This window comes from Falco naumanni, chromosome Z, assembly GCF_017639655.2.
Source record: "Falco naumanni isolate bFalNau1 chromosome Z, bFalNau1.pat, whole genome shotgun sequence".
Taxonomy (NCBI): domain Eukaryota; kingdom Metazoa; phylum Chordata; class Aves; order Falconiformes; family Falconidae; genus Falco; species Falco naumanni.
In genome coordinates, this window is record NC_054080.1 from 76,685,894 (window position 1) to 76,698,962 (window position 13,069).

The 13,069-nt window shown below is 48.9% G+C and overlaps 2 protein-coding genes across 5 annotated transcripts in view; one reads left to right on the forward strand and one right to left on the reverse strand.

Moving 5' to 3' along the window:
• The window catches only part of UBAP2 (ubiquitin associated protein 2), a 95,208-nt gene that overhangs the window by 80,713 nt on the left and 1,426 nt on the right, over positions 1–13,069 (forward strand). For all 4 annotated transcript variants that reach the window (XM_040578892.1, XM_040578894.1, XM_040578895.1 and 1 more), the window contains 6 exons: positions 6,770–6,848; positions 8,334–8,548; positions 9,887–9,986; positions 10,070–10,177; positions 11,664–11,731; positions 12,575–12,766. In XM_040578892.1, coding sequence (XP_040434826.1) covers positions 6,770–6,848; positions 8,334–8,548; positions 9,887–9,986; positions 10,070–10,177; positions 11,664–11,731; positions 12,575–12,766 — 762 coding nt within the window. The remainder of the gene's footprint in view (positions 1–6,769; positions 6,849–8,333; positions 8,549–9,886; positions 9,987–10,069; positions 10,178–11,663; positions 11,732–12,574; positions 12,767–13,069) is intronic.
• Positions 3,051–3,801, reverse strand: LOC121080769 (interferon-like). Its single transcript, XM_040578897.1, has one exon. It carries the CDS (start codon positions 3,715–3,717, stop codon positions 3,139–3,141), a length of 579 nt encoding a protein of 192 aa, XP_040434831.1. The 5' UTR covers positions 3,718–3,801; the 3' UTR covers positions 3,051–3,138.

Genomic DNA, 13,069 nt, shown 5'->3' on the forward strand with positions numbered 1-13,069 from the left:
GAAATGCAGGCAGAAACATTTTTTATGTAGGGTGAATTTTGCTATTTTTGCTATGTGAGGAAGTTTTTGTGACCACTGTCACTATTGTGCTGTATTTTTATATTGTGGAGGAAAAGGTTCTCTACAGACAACTCCATTTTCCAATTTCCAGTGTTCCCCTGTTTAAGTGCATGCTCGTATGTTATTCTCTGATATTACTGGAACTGTCCATTTTCCTCTATCTTTTGTTAGTTTTTTGGGTTTGAATTTTTTATCACTGATTGTGCATCATTTCATTTCTTAAATTTTTTTCAATTTTTTTTTTTTAATGTTAGTGTGTTAAGTATTATCTAGTGCGGAGGGCAGGTGGTGTCAGAGGAGGTTGCGCTGGCCTTGATCAGTGATGGCTTTGCATCTGTCTGCAGGAGCGGGCATCTCACAATGTACCTGATCCCTCTTGTGGTGTCGTATCACCTTCATGGTGAAGAAGGATATAATGTGTTTATTCTTTCATGTTTTTATTCCCGATGTTCCAGCCTGTGTCATTATCTGTCTTTTGTTTTCCTGTCTGAGGAGGGTTTGCTTTCTTTGTCCACCTCTGACAAGACCAAGCCATTGAAGTCCCGCCTGCCTGGCATCACAGGGTATTTCTGGTTAGAAGGAACATCAGGGGGACTGTGGTACAACATGGAAGTTGCGTCTTGAGTGGTCCTGGTGTGTACCTGAATACTTTCAGTCCCACTTGTTTTCTCGCTCTCCCACTGCATGGCATGTGCCTGCTGTGGGAAGGGCCAGGCTCTTTTCAGTGTTGCCCAGCGACAGGACAAGGGGCAACAGGCACAAACTGCAGCACAGGAAGCTCCATCTGAATCTGGGGAAGAACTTCCTTACCTTGAGGGTGACATAGCCCTGGAACAGGCTGCCCAGAGAGGCTGTGGAGTGTCCTTCTCTGGAGACATTCAGCCCCCCTCGGACATGATGACGTGCAACCTGCTCTAGGAGAGCCTACTGTACGGGAGGGGCTGGAGTAGATGATCTCCAGAGGTCCCCTCCAACCCTGACCATGCTGTGATGTGTTCTTGCAGCATCCTTGCAGCAATGTGGTGGTGGACATGGTATAACTGTGCATGGAGAAGAACCTCTTTGTCCTGTGTAGGAGGATGCCATAGCTGCTGAACTTTAGTGTTGTCTTTCTCAGGCATACCTGGGGAGGGAAGAACATCTGGAGCAGATATTTTTGGGGTGGTGGTTGGAGGGCCAAGGAGCGGCTGGTGCTGGTGGTGCGTGGGCAGTTTACTTCATGGACAATGCTGCGCTCGTCTGTGCTGGTTGGTTTGGACCATGTTGGGTGGCAGTGTTTGAGTGATTTATCTTTTTGTTTGTTAACTGGAGTGCTGGAGTACAGAAGGCCTAGGCCCGTGCGCTCTGTGTGAGATAGGTCCCCATGGCCACTGGTGTGTAAACACAGTTGTGGTGTCCTGTGTCAGTTGTGGTGGTTGTAGGAGAGCAATGAGCAGTCCTGGGCATCTCCAGTGGTTTTTTGTGTTGGAAAAGACCTTTAAGGCATCGAGTCCAACCATTAGCCCAGAACTGCCAAGTCCACCAGTAAACCATGTCCCTAACCACCACATCTATGCATTTTTTAAAGACCTCCAGGGATGGTGATTCCACCACCTCCCTGGGCAGTCTGTCCCAACACTCCACCATCCTGTCAGTGAAGAACTTTTTCCCAACACCCAACCTAAACCTCCCCGGCACAGACTGAGGCCGTCTCCTCTTGCCCTGTCACTTGTCACCTGGGAGAAGAGACCGACCCCCCTGCCTACACCCTCCTGTCAGGCAGCTGCAGGGAGCCACAAGGTGCCCCCGAGCCTCCTCCTCTCCAGGCTGACCCCCCCAGTTCCCCCAGCCGCTCCCCACCAGCCTTGTGCCCCAGCCCCGGCACCAGCCCCCTGCCCGTCTCTGGACACGCTGCAGCCCCTCTGCGTCCCCCTGGCAGTGAGGGGCCCAACCTGAACACAGGAGTCGAGGGGCGGCCTCGCCAGTGCCCAGGGCAGGGGGACAGCACTGCCCTGGCCCTGCTGGCCACGCTGTTCCCGGCACCAGCCAGGATGCTGCTGGCCTCCTTGGCCACCTGGGCACATGGCTGTTTGGTATTTTTTAAGGTTTCTTGGGTGAGGTTGGTAGCACTGAGATGCTATCCCTTGTCCAAATCTCCACAGGCCTTGGTGGGTCCTCTCTTCGCCTCTTTGAGGTGAACCATGTCCACAGGACCCTCCTTGCTCCTAAGTGCTGTGGTATTGCTGAATGGTTGGTTGTAATATGGGGTGGTGATTTGGAGGTGGCTTTCATGTTTTGTCAGTGAGGAAGGGTGGATGGTGGGAAAGGAGTGTGCAGGGCAGGCAGCATGTCATCAGGACAAGTGTGTGCTCCGGGCGTCTTGCATTAGTGAAAGATGCCTGTGGGCTTGAAGGGCTGTGGTGGGTCCCTAAGAGTGGACTCCTGTATGGAGCATTTGACCAGGGCAGGAGGCATCTATCAGTGGGACAGGCTGCCAGAGGGGTGGTCATCCCTGCCTGCCTTACAGAGACCCCGTCTTTGCCTGTCAGGTACATGAATGATGACCACCTCTTTTCTTTTTCTTCTGTTTTGTTTTTGCAAAAAGTCTTTATTTCCAAACAAGTGAATAAATACATAAATATAGCAATATAGATATTAATGGTTAAATAAATAAATAAATAAATAAATAGGTTTCTAGATTTCTGTGGTGAATAGTCACTGGATGAGAGTCTCACAGTCTGTGGGGACCTTCCCCTCCATCAGGGGAGGTTGCAGTCTGGACGGGCAAGATAACAGTATGTATAATAAATACCACCACACTCCCCATTGCCTCACAGTTGTCCATGAGCAGGCAGCACAGCAATTTCCTCCTCCTTCCTTCCCAGTGAAGGTGTGGCCATGGTGCCCATGAGCAGACAGTGCCACAGCCTGGCCCCAGCCTCACCATGGTCATGCCCATCTCTCCATCAGTGCCGGGTCGTGGCCAGAAGAGGTGTGAGCAGCACCGAGAGTGCCAGCCTGGGCTACTGCTGCTCCTGCTCAATCTGTGGCCACTGGCGTTGGCAGGCACGGGTGGGCTTGGTGGTGGGCAGGAGCAGCTCAGCTCTTCATTTGCCGTATGAGTGTGTCCAAGCGTTGGAAGCAGGCACGAGCTTCAAGGCGGACGTGGTCCCAGGCACAGGCGCTGTGGTTGTGGGTGTGGAGGAAGTTCTGGATGTGCGTGAAGTACCTGTCGATGCTGAGCAGCAGCTTGCGAGGCCCTTGCCTTTTGAGGAGTGTCCTGTTGGCTGTCAGGCATTGCTCCAGGCGTTGGATGTAGTGCTGTAGGTGGTTGAGGAGGTGGTGGCGCACGCCAGTGTCCCAGTGTTCTGGGGTTCTGGGGCTGCTGAGTGTGTGGAAGAGGTGCTGTAGGATGCGGAGGGCGGTGGCGGCGGCTTGCTGTGGGTGGCTGGTGTGGAGGAAGGTGTCGGGGAAGCGGAAGGGCGCCTGGTGTTGCTGGCAGGGCTGTGTCGGGCTGGGAGCCATGGCCTGGAGGAGCCGCAGGCCGTCCCAGGGGAAGGTGTCGTCGCCGGGCCGCAGGTGGTGGCAGGCGAGGGCGGTGGCGAGAGCCGTCAGGAGGAGCAGGAGCGGCGTGACGCCGTGCGTCAGGCGGGGCTGTGGGGTTGCGGGCGCTGTCATGGTGGTTGGGTGGGTGCCGCTGTGCAGGAGCCCGGGCAGGCTTGGTGGTGTTGCGGGTGGTCGCTGTGCTTGGTGTGGTGCCGGGTGGCCGGTTTTATGTGGTGCTGCCATGGCTTTCCTTTCATCATCATCGCATCTAGACAGAATTTCCCTGTTTTCATTTTCATTTTTACTTCCTGTGTACTTTCTCCTGAGGGCTTGTGAACAGGAGATGGCTCAGGGAAAAGGGGTTGGTTCTTTCCCAGTGCTGCTGTTGGGGTGCAGGGGAAGCCTTGCTCCTGTGCTGTTGTGGTTCAACGGGAGATGTGGAAGCAGGACAGCAGAACCTTTTAAGGCAGCTGTGCTGAGGATGTGTTTCAGGGTTTCCCTTTTCTTTGCTTTTAGAGTTGGCTTTCTTGGTTTGTATTTTCAGGTTTCTCTGCCTACCAACTTCTTATTCCCTGCTCTGATACTGTTTGTATATATGAGTTATTGCATATTTTCCTTCATTTCTTATTGAAAAATATTTTCAGTTTGTGTCTCTTTTTTTTTTCTTGTTTTCCTTTCTGTAGCGTCTGCAGCTTTGCTGGTCAAAGAGTTTTTCCTCTCCCTGCAAATATCTTGCAGAGTATTTTTGGGGTATCTGTCATTCCCCTCACCCTCGAAGTTACTTGTCCTCTGTTTATATTTAGAAATAGATTCATAAATGTCACAAAGGATTTTTCATGAACTGTTCATGGAATTACTGTGATTTCCAGATTGGGGGGAGAGGTTATTGTGTTTTGAATGTGTTGTAGAAATCAGGCAACATTAGGTGTTTGGGTGGCAGGAAAGGGTGGGAATATTTCTTTGATATGCCGGTCCCCTTACATCTAGAAAGCAAAAGTGGGCAGAGTCTCAAGCGCATGTCGTCACTGCTTCCTGGGAAGCTTCCAGCAGCAAGAGGCACTGGCTGCTGCTGATACTGCAAGAACGGGGTTTTTCCCAGAGGTTTGGGATGGGGTTCTTTTTTATTTTAACTCAATTAATTCATTTCTCTGCTGATGCTGTAAATTCTCACTGGGTTTTTCGTTGGTTTTTGGTTTGGTTTTGTGGGTGTTTTTCACCTGTGTTTATTACATTGGGATATGCTGTCTTTTCTGTTAGTCTGTTGCAGGCTGCCTGTAGCAGACCTTACAAACACTTTAGGTGGTATGGTATGCGTGGTTCCTAGCCAGCTGCTTGGTGGAGCTTAAGTCTATTCCATCAGACCACTTACCTTTTTTTCAGCCCTTTTCTGCCTCACTTTTTGAGTCTATTCCTAATATTTCAGTTTTGACTTTAGGCACCTTCTCCTGCATGCCTTCTGTAGGTCAGGAAATACCCGTGATTCTCTGAAGAGCAGAGCGTCTCTTCTGATCTTGTCCTATGGGTGGGCATAGCTGGCTGGCACTCGTATTTTCTCTTTTTTTTTTTGTTTGGAATGCTTGCATGCACAGGTGCGTGGGATAGGGATATCCAGTGCTGATGTGGTTCTCCCAGACCTGAGGGGCAGTAGGAATGATTGCAGTCCCTAGACCCTGTTTTCATGCAGATTTGGTTATATTTTGTCCAGTTCATCTATAGGCAAATGCTGATGTGTCAGTTCCAGTTCATATTCACCAAATCCTGTTCAGACCTTTTTTCCAGGTCTGCTTTTTATGGCATTTTCCCCAAAAGGAGATGGGAGTGCTTCTTTCTCGTTTGTTAAGTGATCCATGCCAGAGTTGATAAAGTGGAATTATCTGGGAAAGGAAAAAATGATAAAATATGGCACTGCTTCACGTTACAGAAAAGAAACTGCAGTACTGCATCTTTGCCAGATTATTTCATGCTGAGTGATGGAGGATTGGGTGTAGGAAGCAGAGGAGTGATGTACAGAAATGCAACAAGGTGGAAGGTGCTGTCAACTCTGAGAAAGCATTTGAGGTGCTGGGTATTTTCAGAGAGGGATATGAAGGAGGAGGATGTTGGAGAACGTGTGGAAATGGATACTTTACTGGTTAAAGCACTAACTCTTGATGGATTTGAGGTGGTGAGGAGTAAACCGTGAGGATTAGGAGGAAAAATACTTGGTGGAGTACCAGCCCCACATGTGACGTTCACTCAGCTAGGGAAGGGCACACTTTTCTCTTTTTCTCTGAAACTGAGGACAAAATGCTCCTTTGGTTTTGCTAGTGTGTCCAGTCACCTCCTGTAGAGCACCTAGAAGAATGATCTAAGGTGGAGGTCTCTGCATTTTTTGATTACACACCCCATCAGTACAAAATTTGTGAGCACTTGACCTCAGTGTATTTTTTTTGTAATTTCTAAATTACATACATACACTACTGTACTAATATGTATGCTATAAAACATATAAAAATAAAAATTAAAAAAGGATGGAAGGTTAAACAAACACTATTTTTAAATTTTATAAAATTTTATTTATTAATATACCAAAACTATTTTATTCATGCACTCCAGTGGATTGTCTTGTGCACCCCACTTTGGGGACTACTAACTACCCTGAGGTCTCCTGTAACATAGTTTAAACAAATTTTCCAGTCATATGGTAGTAACCCTTTTTCTCCCCACCCCTTTTTTTTTTAATGTTTGTGCTGTTTTCCTAGCTGACATTTCCACTTTTAGAAAATAGGGCATGCTACAAGAGTAAGACCTTTAGACTATATCCATGTTGTGATTACGGTTCTGGCTTGACCCCAGGTCTTTGGGCCGCAGTGACCTGTTGCTCTTTGAGGTGCAGTCTTGCTGGAAGAAGACAGCTCAGAGCTGAAGATTGGGAGGGGAAAGCATTTAGCTGTTGCCTTTAACTTACCGTTAAGTGATGAAGTATTTGTATATAAGATTAAAAGTGTCTAAAAAAGAGGTTGATTTTAAAGTTGAGGATCCACGTAAATCTTCAGCTCTGCTGTGAGCGCGAAGGTCAGCTTCTGCCCAAACTTCCTTTAGTTCTTCCTTTTTAAATTTTCTTATGCATATGATAATGGGTTTGGTAAGAGCTGTCCACCTGTGTTACAGTTCCAACTATTAATAAACGATGTCTCTTTCCAAGGATTACTACGGAATTACATTCCCTGCTCCTGCAACCTTGACAGGCAGAGATGGGAGCCTTGCTAACAACCCGTACTCAGGTGAGTGCTATTTAAAGGCGAGTGTGGTGAAATGTGTTGATTTCTAAATGCAGGTCATCCTGCTGTTGCTGAAAGAGCAACTGTTTTTTTCCCCTTCTGTAAGCAGTTAAACCCATCAGTCCAAACTAGTCAAACAAAAGGGAGCATCTCCCTCTCAACCTTCACACTGACGTTTCTTCATGGTTTTGGTCAGTAATTCATGTGTGATGACTTCTGGGAATAAGTTGGATATCCTTTGAGGATAAGTGTAAAATTGTTAAGAATGTAAATGGCAGTGTCACCTAGTGCCCCTCCCAAGCGCATACAAGTGTTTGAAAATATTCCATAGCTTAATCATTCTTCTCAAAATTCATTTGCTTGCCTTCTTTTTTTGGCACTGGAATAGACACACACACCCCACACACCCCCAGCAGCTCCCCGTAGTTCGTTACTGCTATTTTAGCACTTGTGTGTTACCAGCAGGAGGTGCATCCATCAGGCTCTCTCTCACCCTCCCCAAATCTAATGGACTTCGTTCCTGGAAGCATGTGTTCTGAGAAGCCTTTCCTCGTGCCTGCTCTTGCTCTTCAGTTATCATTGTGCAAAGATGACATTAATGCCATCCAGATTTTTGAGCCAGTGGTTTTCATCCTGCCATCTGATTACAGCTTAACGCCTATGGCTACAGTTTTATAATTCTTGTAATGATGGTATTATGTGTTCTCATGCTTCTTGGTAACCAACAAAAAGAAATACTGGTTGGGAATGGGATAGATGCAATTGATGTATGTAATCTCCCTAAAAAACATAAGAACATGCTGCTCTGTAGGCTACCAGAAAATGCAAGTGTTCAGGAGTTTTCTGCTTCATAATCATTTCTCTTGGGAGGCTGCTTTTGGATTAATAACCAAATTTCCCTTCCTACTTCTTCAATAAGGTGGCCCACGATGCAAGCCTTGCTTTCCTGGCCTTCAGCTACTGTCTCCAGAACTTTGGTGGTGTGAGGAACCGGACATCTTAACTAGTCATGCTTGACAAATAAACAGACATTGACAAAAATATGCCCATCACTGCCTGTAAATCCTAACTTGCTTTAAGCCCATGCAGCTTAGCTAATCAGTTTAACGCCTAGGAGAGTCACACTTTAACCCAACAACCATTTGCTCTTTGGCAATTTGCCATACTTCTGCTTTTAGCATGTTGTATTGCAATGATCTGATACTAGTGAATCTGCTCAGATGCTGTGAGATAGGTAAGTATTGGTATCTCCGTTTTACCGATGCGTTAGCCATGGCACAGAGTTCTGTGCCACGAACAGGCAATGTCCCTGTGACCATCAGGAACAGAGACAGGGAGTGCGCTTCCCGTGAACAGCTGCAGGCTTTCAAGTGTAGCATGTGCTCTCTTCTGTAGTTGTCTACTTGTATTCAGAGGATTTGAATCCTTAGAGTCCTTCACTTTTGGAGTAGTTTTGACAGCGTTTCTGACCAGTGCTTTCTTTCGCAGGTGATGTAACAAAATTTGGCCGTGGGGATTCTGCCTCCCCTGCTCCTGCTACCACACTTGCCCAACCGCAGCAGAACCAGACGCAGACTCATCACACGACTCAGCAGCCCTTCCTCAACCCGACCCTGCCCCCAGGATACAGCTACACTGGGTTACCTTATTACGCTGGTGTGCCTGGTGTACCCAGTGCATTCCAGTATGGGCCGACCATGTTTGTAAGTGTAACAGCCTGAACTGTAACCTTCCCTTCATGCCTCTGATTTTGCTCTTTATGATTCTTAGAATCATGGAATGGTTTGGATTGGAAGGGACTTTCAAAGATCACCTAGTCCAACCCCCCTGCCATGGGCAGGGACACCTTCCACCAGACCAGGCTGCTCAAAGCCCCATCCAGCCTGGCCTTGAACACTGCCAGGGATGGGGCTTCCACAACTTCTCTGGGCAACCTGTTCCAGTGTCTCACCACCCTTGTCTTAAAAAAAAATCTTCCTTAGATCCAGTCTAAACCTACCTTCTTTCAGTTTGAAAACATTGCCCTGTGTGCTGTCACTGTATGGGCTGGTAAAAAGTTTTTCTCCCTCTTTCTTATAAGCACCCCCCCGTCTAGTATTGAAGGGCTGCAAAAAGGTGTTCCTGGGGCCTTCTCTTCTCCAGGCTGAAAAACTTCAACTTTCTCAGCCTTTCCTCATAGGAGGGGTGCTCCAGCTGTTGGGTCATTTTTGTGGCCCTCCTCTGGACCTGTTCTGAAAGGTCCGTGTCTTGCTGTACTGGGGACCCCAGAGCTGGATCTGGTACTGAGGTGGGGTCACATGAGAATGGAGTAGAGTCATCTTCCCCAGTCTGCAAGGGATTTCCAAAAGTGTGCAAGCATGAGAAAATAGTTTCAGTCCCTTCCCCAAGAAAACAGGAAATTTAAAAGGCCAGTACTCATGGACTCCTATGCAGGTTACTGTGAATAGCAGACAGCTGTAGCTCATGGACTCGGTGTTCCTGAAAGCTCTTACTATAGTCTCTGGAGACTGAAGGGGAGACCCAAATCTGCGTGAGCTGAGAGTGCCTAGGAAATCCTTTTGAGGCTGGAGGAGACCCCATTAAGTCAGAAAGCTGTGCTGCTAGTCTTAGGAGGAAGAATGTTATTTGGGAAGAGGTGATGCTCCAGGCAGAGGGGTAGATAAGTCTGGTTTAGGGCTCAGTAGGGCAGTGTTCCATGCAGCAGCCTCAGGGCAGGAGTTGATGTTTTATTTGATTCTGGAGGGAGAGCACTGCAACTGCTCCTTCTTGGAATTTGCTGTTTACGTTCAGCGCATGAAAGAACTACGCAGCCTGTTCTGAAAGGAGGTTGCACTGCAATCTGAGGGGCAGCTGTAGCAGAAAACGTGGGGCTTGCACACATCCACTACAGCGAGTTGCTGCTGAAAGCATGAGTGCTGTCTCCCATGCCATCCCAATACTCCCAACTCCAGATGAAATTTCCTCCCCCACTAGATGGCAGAGGGAGCTTGTGTTTTGCGCGACATTCCCTGTTAACAGCGCCTTTTGTTCCCTTTGTTCAGGTACCTCCGGCATCTGCTAAACAGCACGGAGTCAACCTGAACACCGCATCGACTCCCTTCCAGCAAGCGAGTGGCTATGGGCAGCACAGCTATGGAACAGGTACGCTCACCACTGCGCTTTTCATGTGAGGGTCTGCAGAGCTGCTTGCACACTGTAACACCTTGTCTTGTACACACCGGCAGGCTATGATGACTTAACGCAGGGAACGGCAGCTGGAGATTACAGCAAAGGAGGCTACAGTGGGTCATCTCAAGCACAAAACAAATCTGCTGGCACTGGACCTGGGAAAGGTAACACATGAGACTTAAGGATGCTCTTCAGTGGGATTTAGTAGGGTAGAGTCCCAGTGCTGTGCAGTCAACACAGCAGCCAGCTCTAAACAGGGCCACAATCCAAGCTGTTTCTCCATCTCCCGTATGCTTTTTTAAATGTCCCAAGTGTTCCTTCTAAATCTTATGACTGGACTTTGCATAAGGATTTTTGTGGCTGATGCGCAGATTTGTCCACAATTATATATAGGAGAAATGGTAAGCTGCTTCCTCTGCCAAAGTTTTCTTTGCTGAAGAGTAGTGGTCCTACAGCAGTGCCATGTTCTTGAAGCCTGAGCAGTTGGATGCTGCTACTCAAGTGGTCCTGTGCCAAATCATGACAAGATTTTAATTTTCTTGGTAGACACCCAGCATAGCCGTGTGTTAGGGGCAAGCAGGGCATCTCTGGGCTGCTGTTTCAGCTGCTGTCTGTAAACCCTCTAACTTATCACATTATTTCATGCCTGGAAATGTTTTCTTTGTGACTGTGAAGGCTGAAGAACGTATACAGCTTATAGGAAAGCTTTATTCTGCACCTGCTGGTTAGAACGGAGAAGTGTGTGCTGAACTGCTTACCACTAACTAGTTCATTGTTGGGCTTAACAAATACCAAGCATTTGCTGTGCATTTGAAACACCAACTGGACTGTCTTCAGCCAAGAGCGGCTCACACTTTCCTCTGTAGAGGAGCAATCCAAAAAGGAGCAATGTCCTAGGAAGGGTACAACCTTAGAGCAGTGCAAACCCTCTGAGTCCAGTCCTTTGATCACTGGCCAAAGGAACCACTGGTTTTATTCCAATCCAAGTGGAATTATTAGAGCCAGTCTTTCTGAGACAGTGAATAAGTGGCTGCTTTGAGAGTCACCTTGCTGGTAAGTGGGTGTTTCTGAGCCTGTTGCGGCACCAGCTGGTCCAGGTGGAAGCCAGCCTGAATCAGTGATATTCTCTCTGGGCAGAGGAGCATTGCAGACTTCACCCTTCTGCAGGGTGTGAAAGGACAAGGGCTCAAATGTATAGCAGATGCTGGGTTTCATCACTCAGTGCACTACTGGAAAGCTCGTGAACACTGCAATAGAGCCAAATGCATCCCTAATCCTAGGGGAAAGCTGGCTTTTCGTGAGCTTAAATGAGTGTGCAGTGCAGCCAGCTGCTGCCTGGTGAAGTGCATTTGAATCCAAGCGGTACTGGGTCATGGATGTGGGTGATTTATCCTGGTGGACTGTTTTCCCATTTTCCTGTGGGAGCGAAGAGCCGAGCCCTTTCTTCTGTTCCCATGTGGGGTGCTGTGGGTGTAAGAGCATGGAGAGCCCTGCTGGGCTGGCCAGTAGCAGCAGCAAGGGGTGTGGTGCAGTAGCTGTGGATGAAGGTGCATCCACCAAGGCTGCTGGAGGTGCCAGGAGCAAAGCATGGGGTTTATGTTGGGTGGTGGTTGACTTTCTCATTGTCAATGGCTTTTTTTTGTTTTTCAGGTGTTTCTGTGACCTCAAGTAACACAGGTGTGCCTGATATCAGTGGCTCAGTCTATAACAAGACTCAGGTGAGCAATGCTGTACCCTCCTCCCTGATGGCCTGAGGCCAGGCTGATGGCTCCCATCCTATTCTCAGACCAGTTGGTCTCAGGGTCAGCAGGCTGTGGCATTTCTGGTGCTGGTCCTGTTTGCTGTTGGAGTCTTGCCCTCTGTTGCATTGTTTCTGCCATGTCAGCTCCTGACAGCAGCTCCTGACATAGGTGCAGTGCCACACACAGCCCCACATGAGCTGTATCCTGGGTGCAAATGAATGTGATGGGGCTAATGTTTTTAGTCGAAATAGCCCCCAAAGCAGGTGAGTCTAGAGGGCGTTTTCTTTTCACCAGAGAGACCAGTCAGTAGCATCCACCCCTAACACAGTGTCCCATGCTCTTCTGTGGCCATTGTTCAGCACACAGCTTCCCAGGGAAGGCTGAAAGTGCTTTTACAAGCTGTAGTGTGCAGTCAGCTTATGCCCAGTTCCTGTTTTCTCCTCCTTGCACCCTCAGCTGGGGGAATTCGTGTCTGTGATTCATGCTTACAGGTAGGAAGCCAGCCCTCGGCTAAGTGCTTAGCACTAGGAGTCAAGCTTTGGCCGGAGGGAGGACAATCTCGCTGCACATTCTTCATTCAGTTTTGTTGGGCTGCCCTGGGTAATTCCAGGCTGAGCCCCTGCAATGTGTGATTTCAGGCAGCTGCTGCTATCCCATGTCCCACTGAGTAAAAAGAGGTCAGGGGGAAAAAAGGGGCTTACTCATGGAGTGGTGAAAGGTTCAAGTGATGTGTGTTTGGGCCACTCCTGTGCTTGTCTGGTCACTTGTGGGGCTGCTCACACCAGTCTCTGACACTGTCCCCCCTTGCCTCCTATGCAGACATTTGACAAGCAGGGATTCCATGCTGGCACACCGCCTCCTTTCAGCCTGCCCTCTGCTCTCGGATCGACTGGGCCCCTGAACCCTGGTGCTGCCCCGGGTTACGCTCCAGCCCCCTTTCTCCATATCCTGCCTGCACATCAGCAGCCTCATTCCCAGATGCTGCATCACCATCTTCAGCAAGACGGGCAGGTGAGTCAGCCCCTCCTGCCTCTGCAGCATGCCTGAGGACCGACTGCTGCCCCCACATCCCAGCGGGGCAGGGCCTGAGGGGTCTTGCTTCGCTCATTGGGAGAGGGCCATGACAATGATTGCAGACTGACAGACTCGATGCTGTTGACCAGCTTGGGGTGGGGGGACCTCAGCGAGTTCAGCAAGGGGAAGTGCCAAGTCCTGCCCCTGGGGAGGGACAGCCCCATGCAGTAGTACACGCTGGGGGGCAAAGCAGATTGGCAGAAAAGGCCCTGGGGATCCTGGTGGACACTGACTTGGCCA

Coding starts and splice junctions, on each gene's coding strand:
- LOC121080769 (XM_040578897.1), bottom strand. CDS start 3,717: ATGACAGCGCCCGCAACCCCACAGCCCCGCCTGACGCACGGCGTCACG.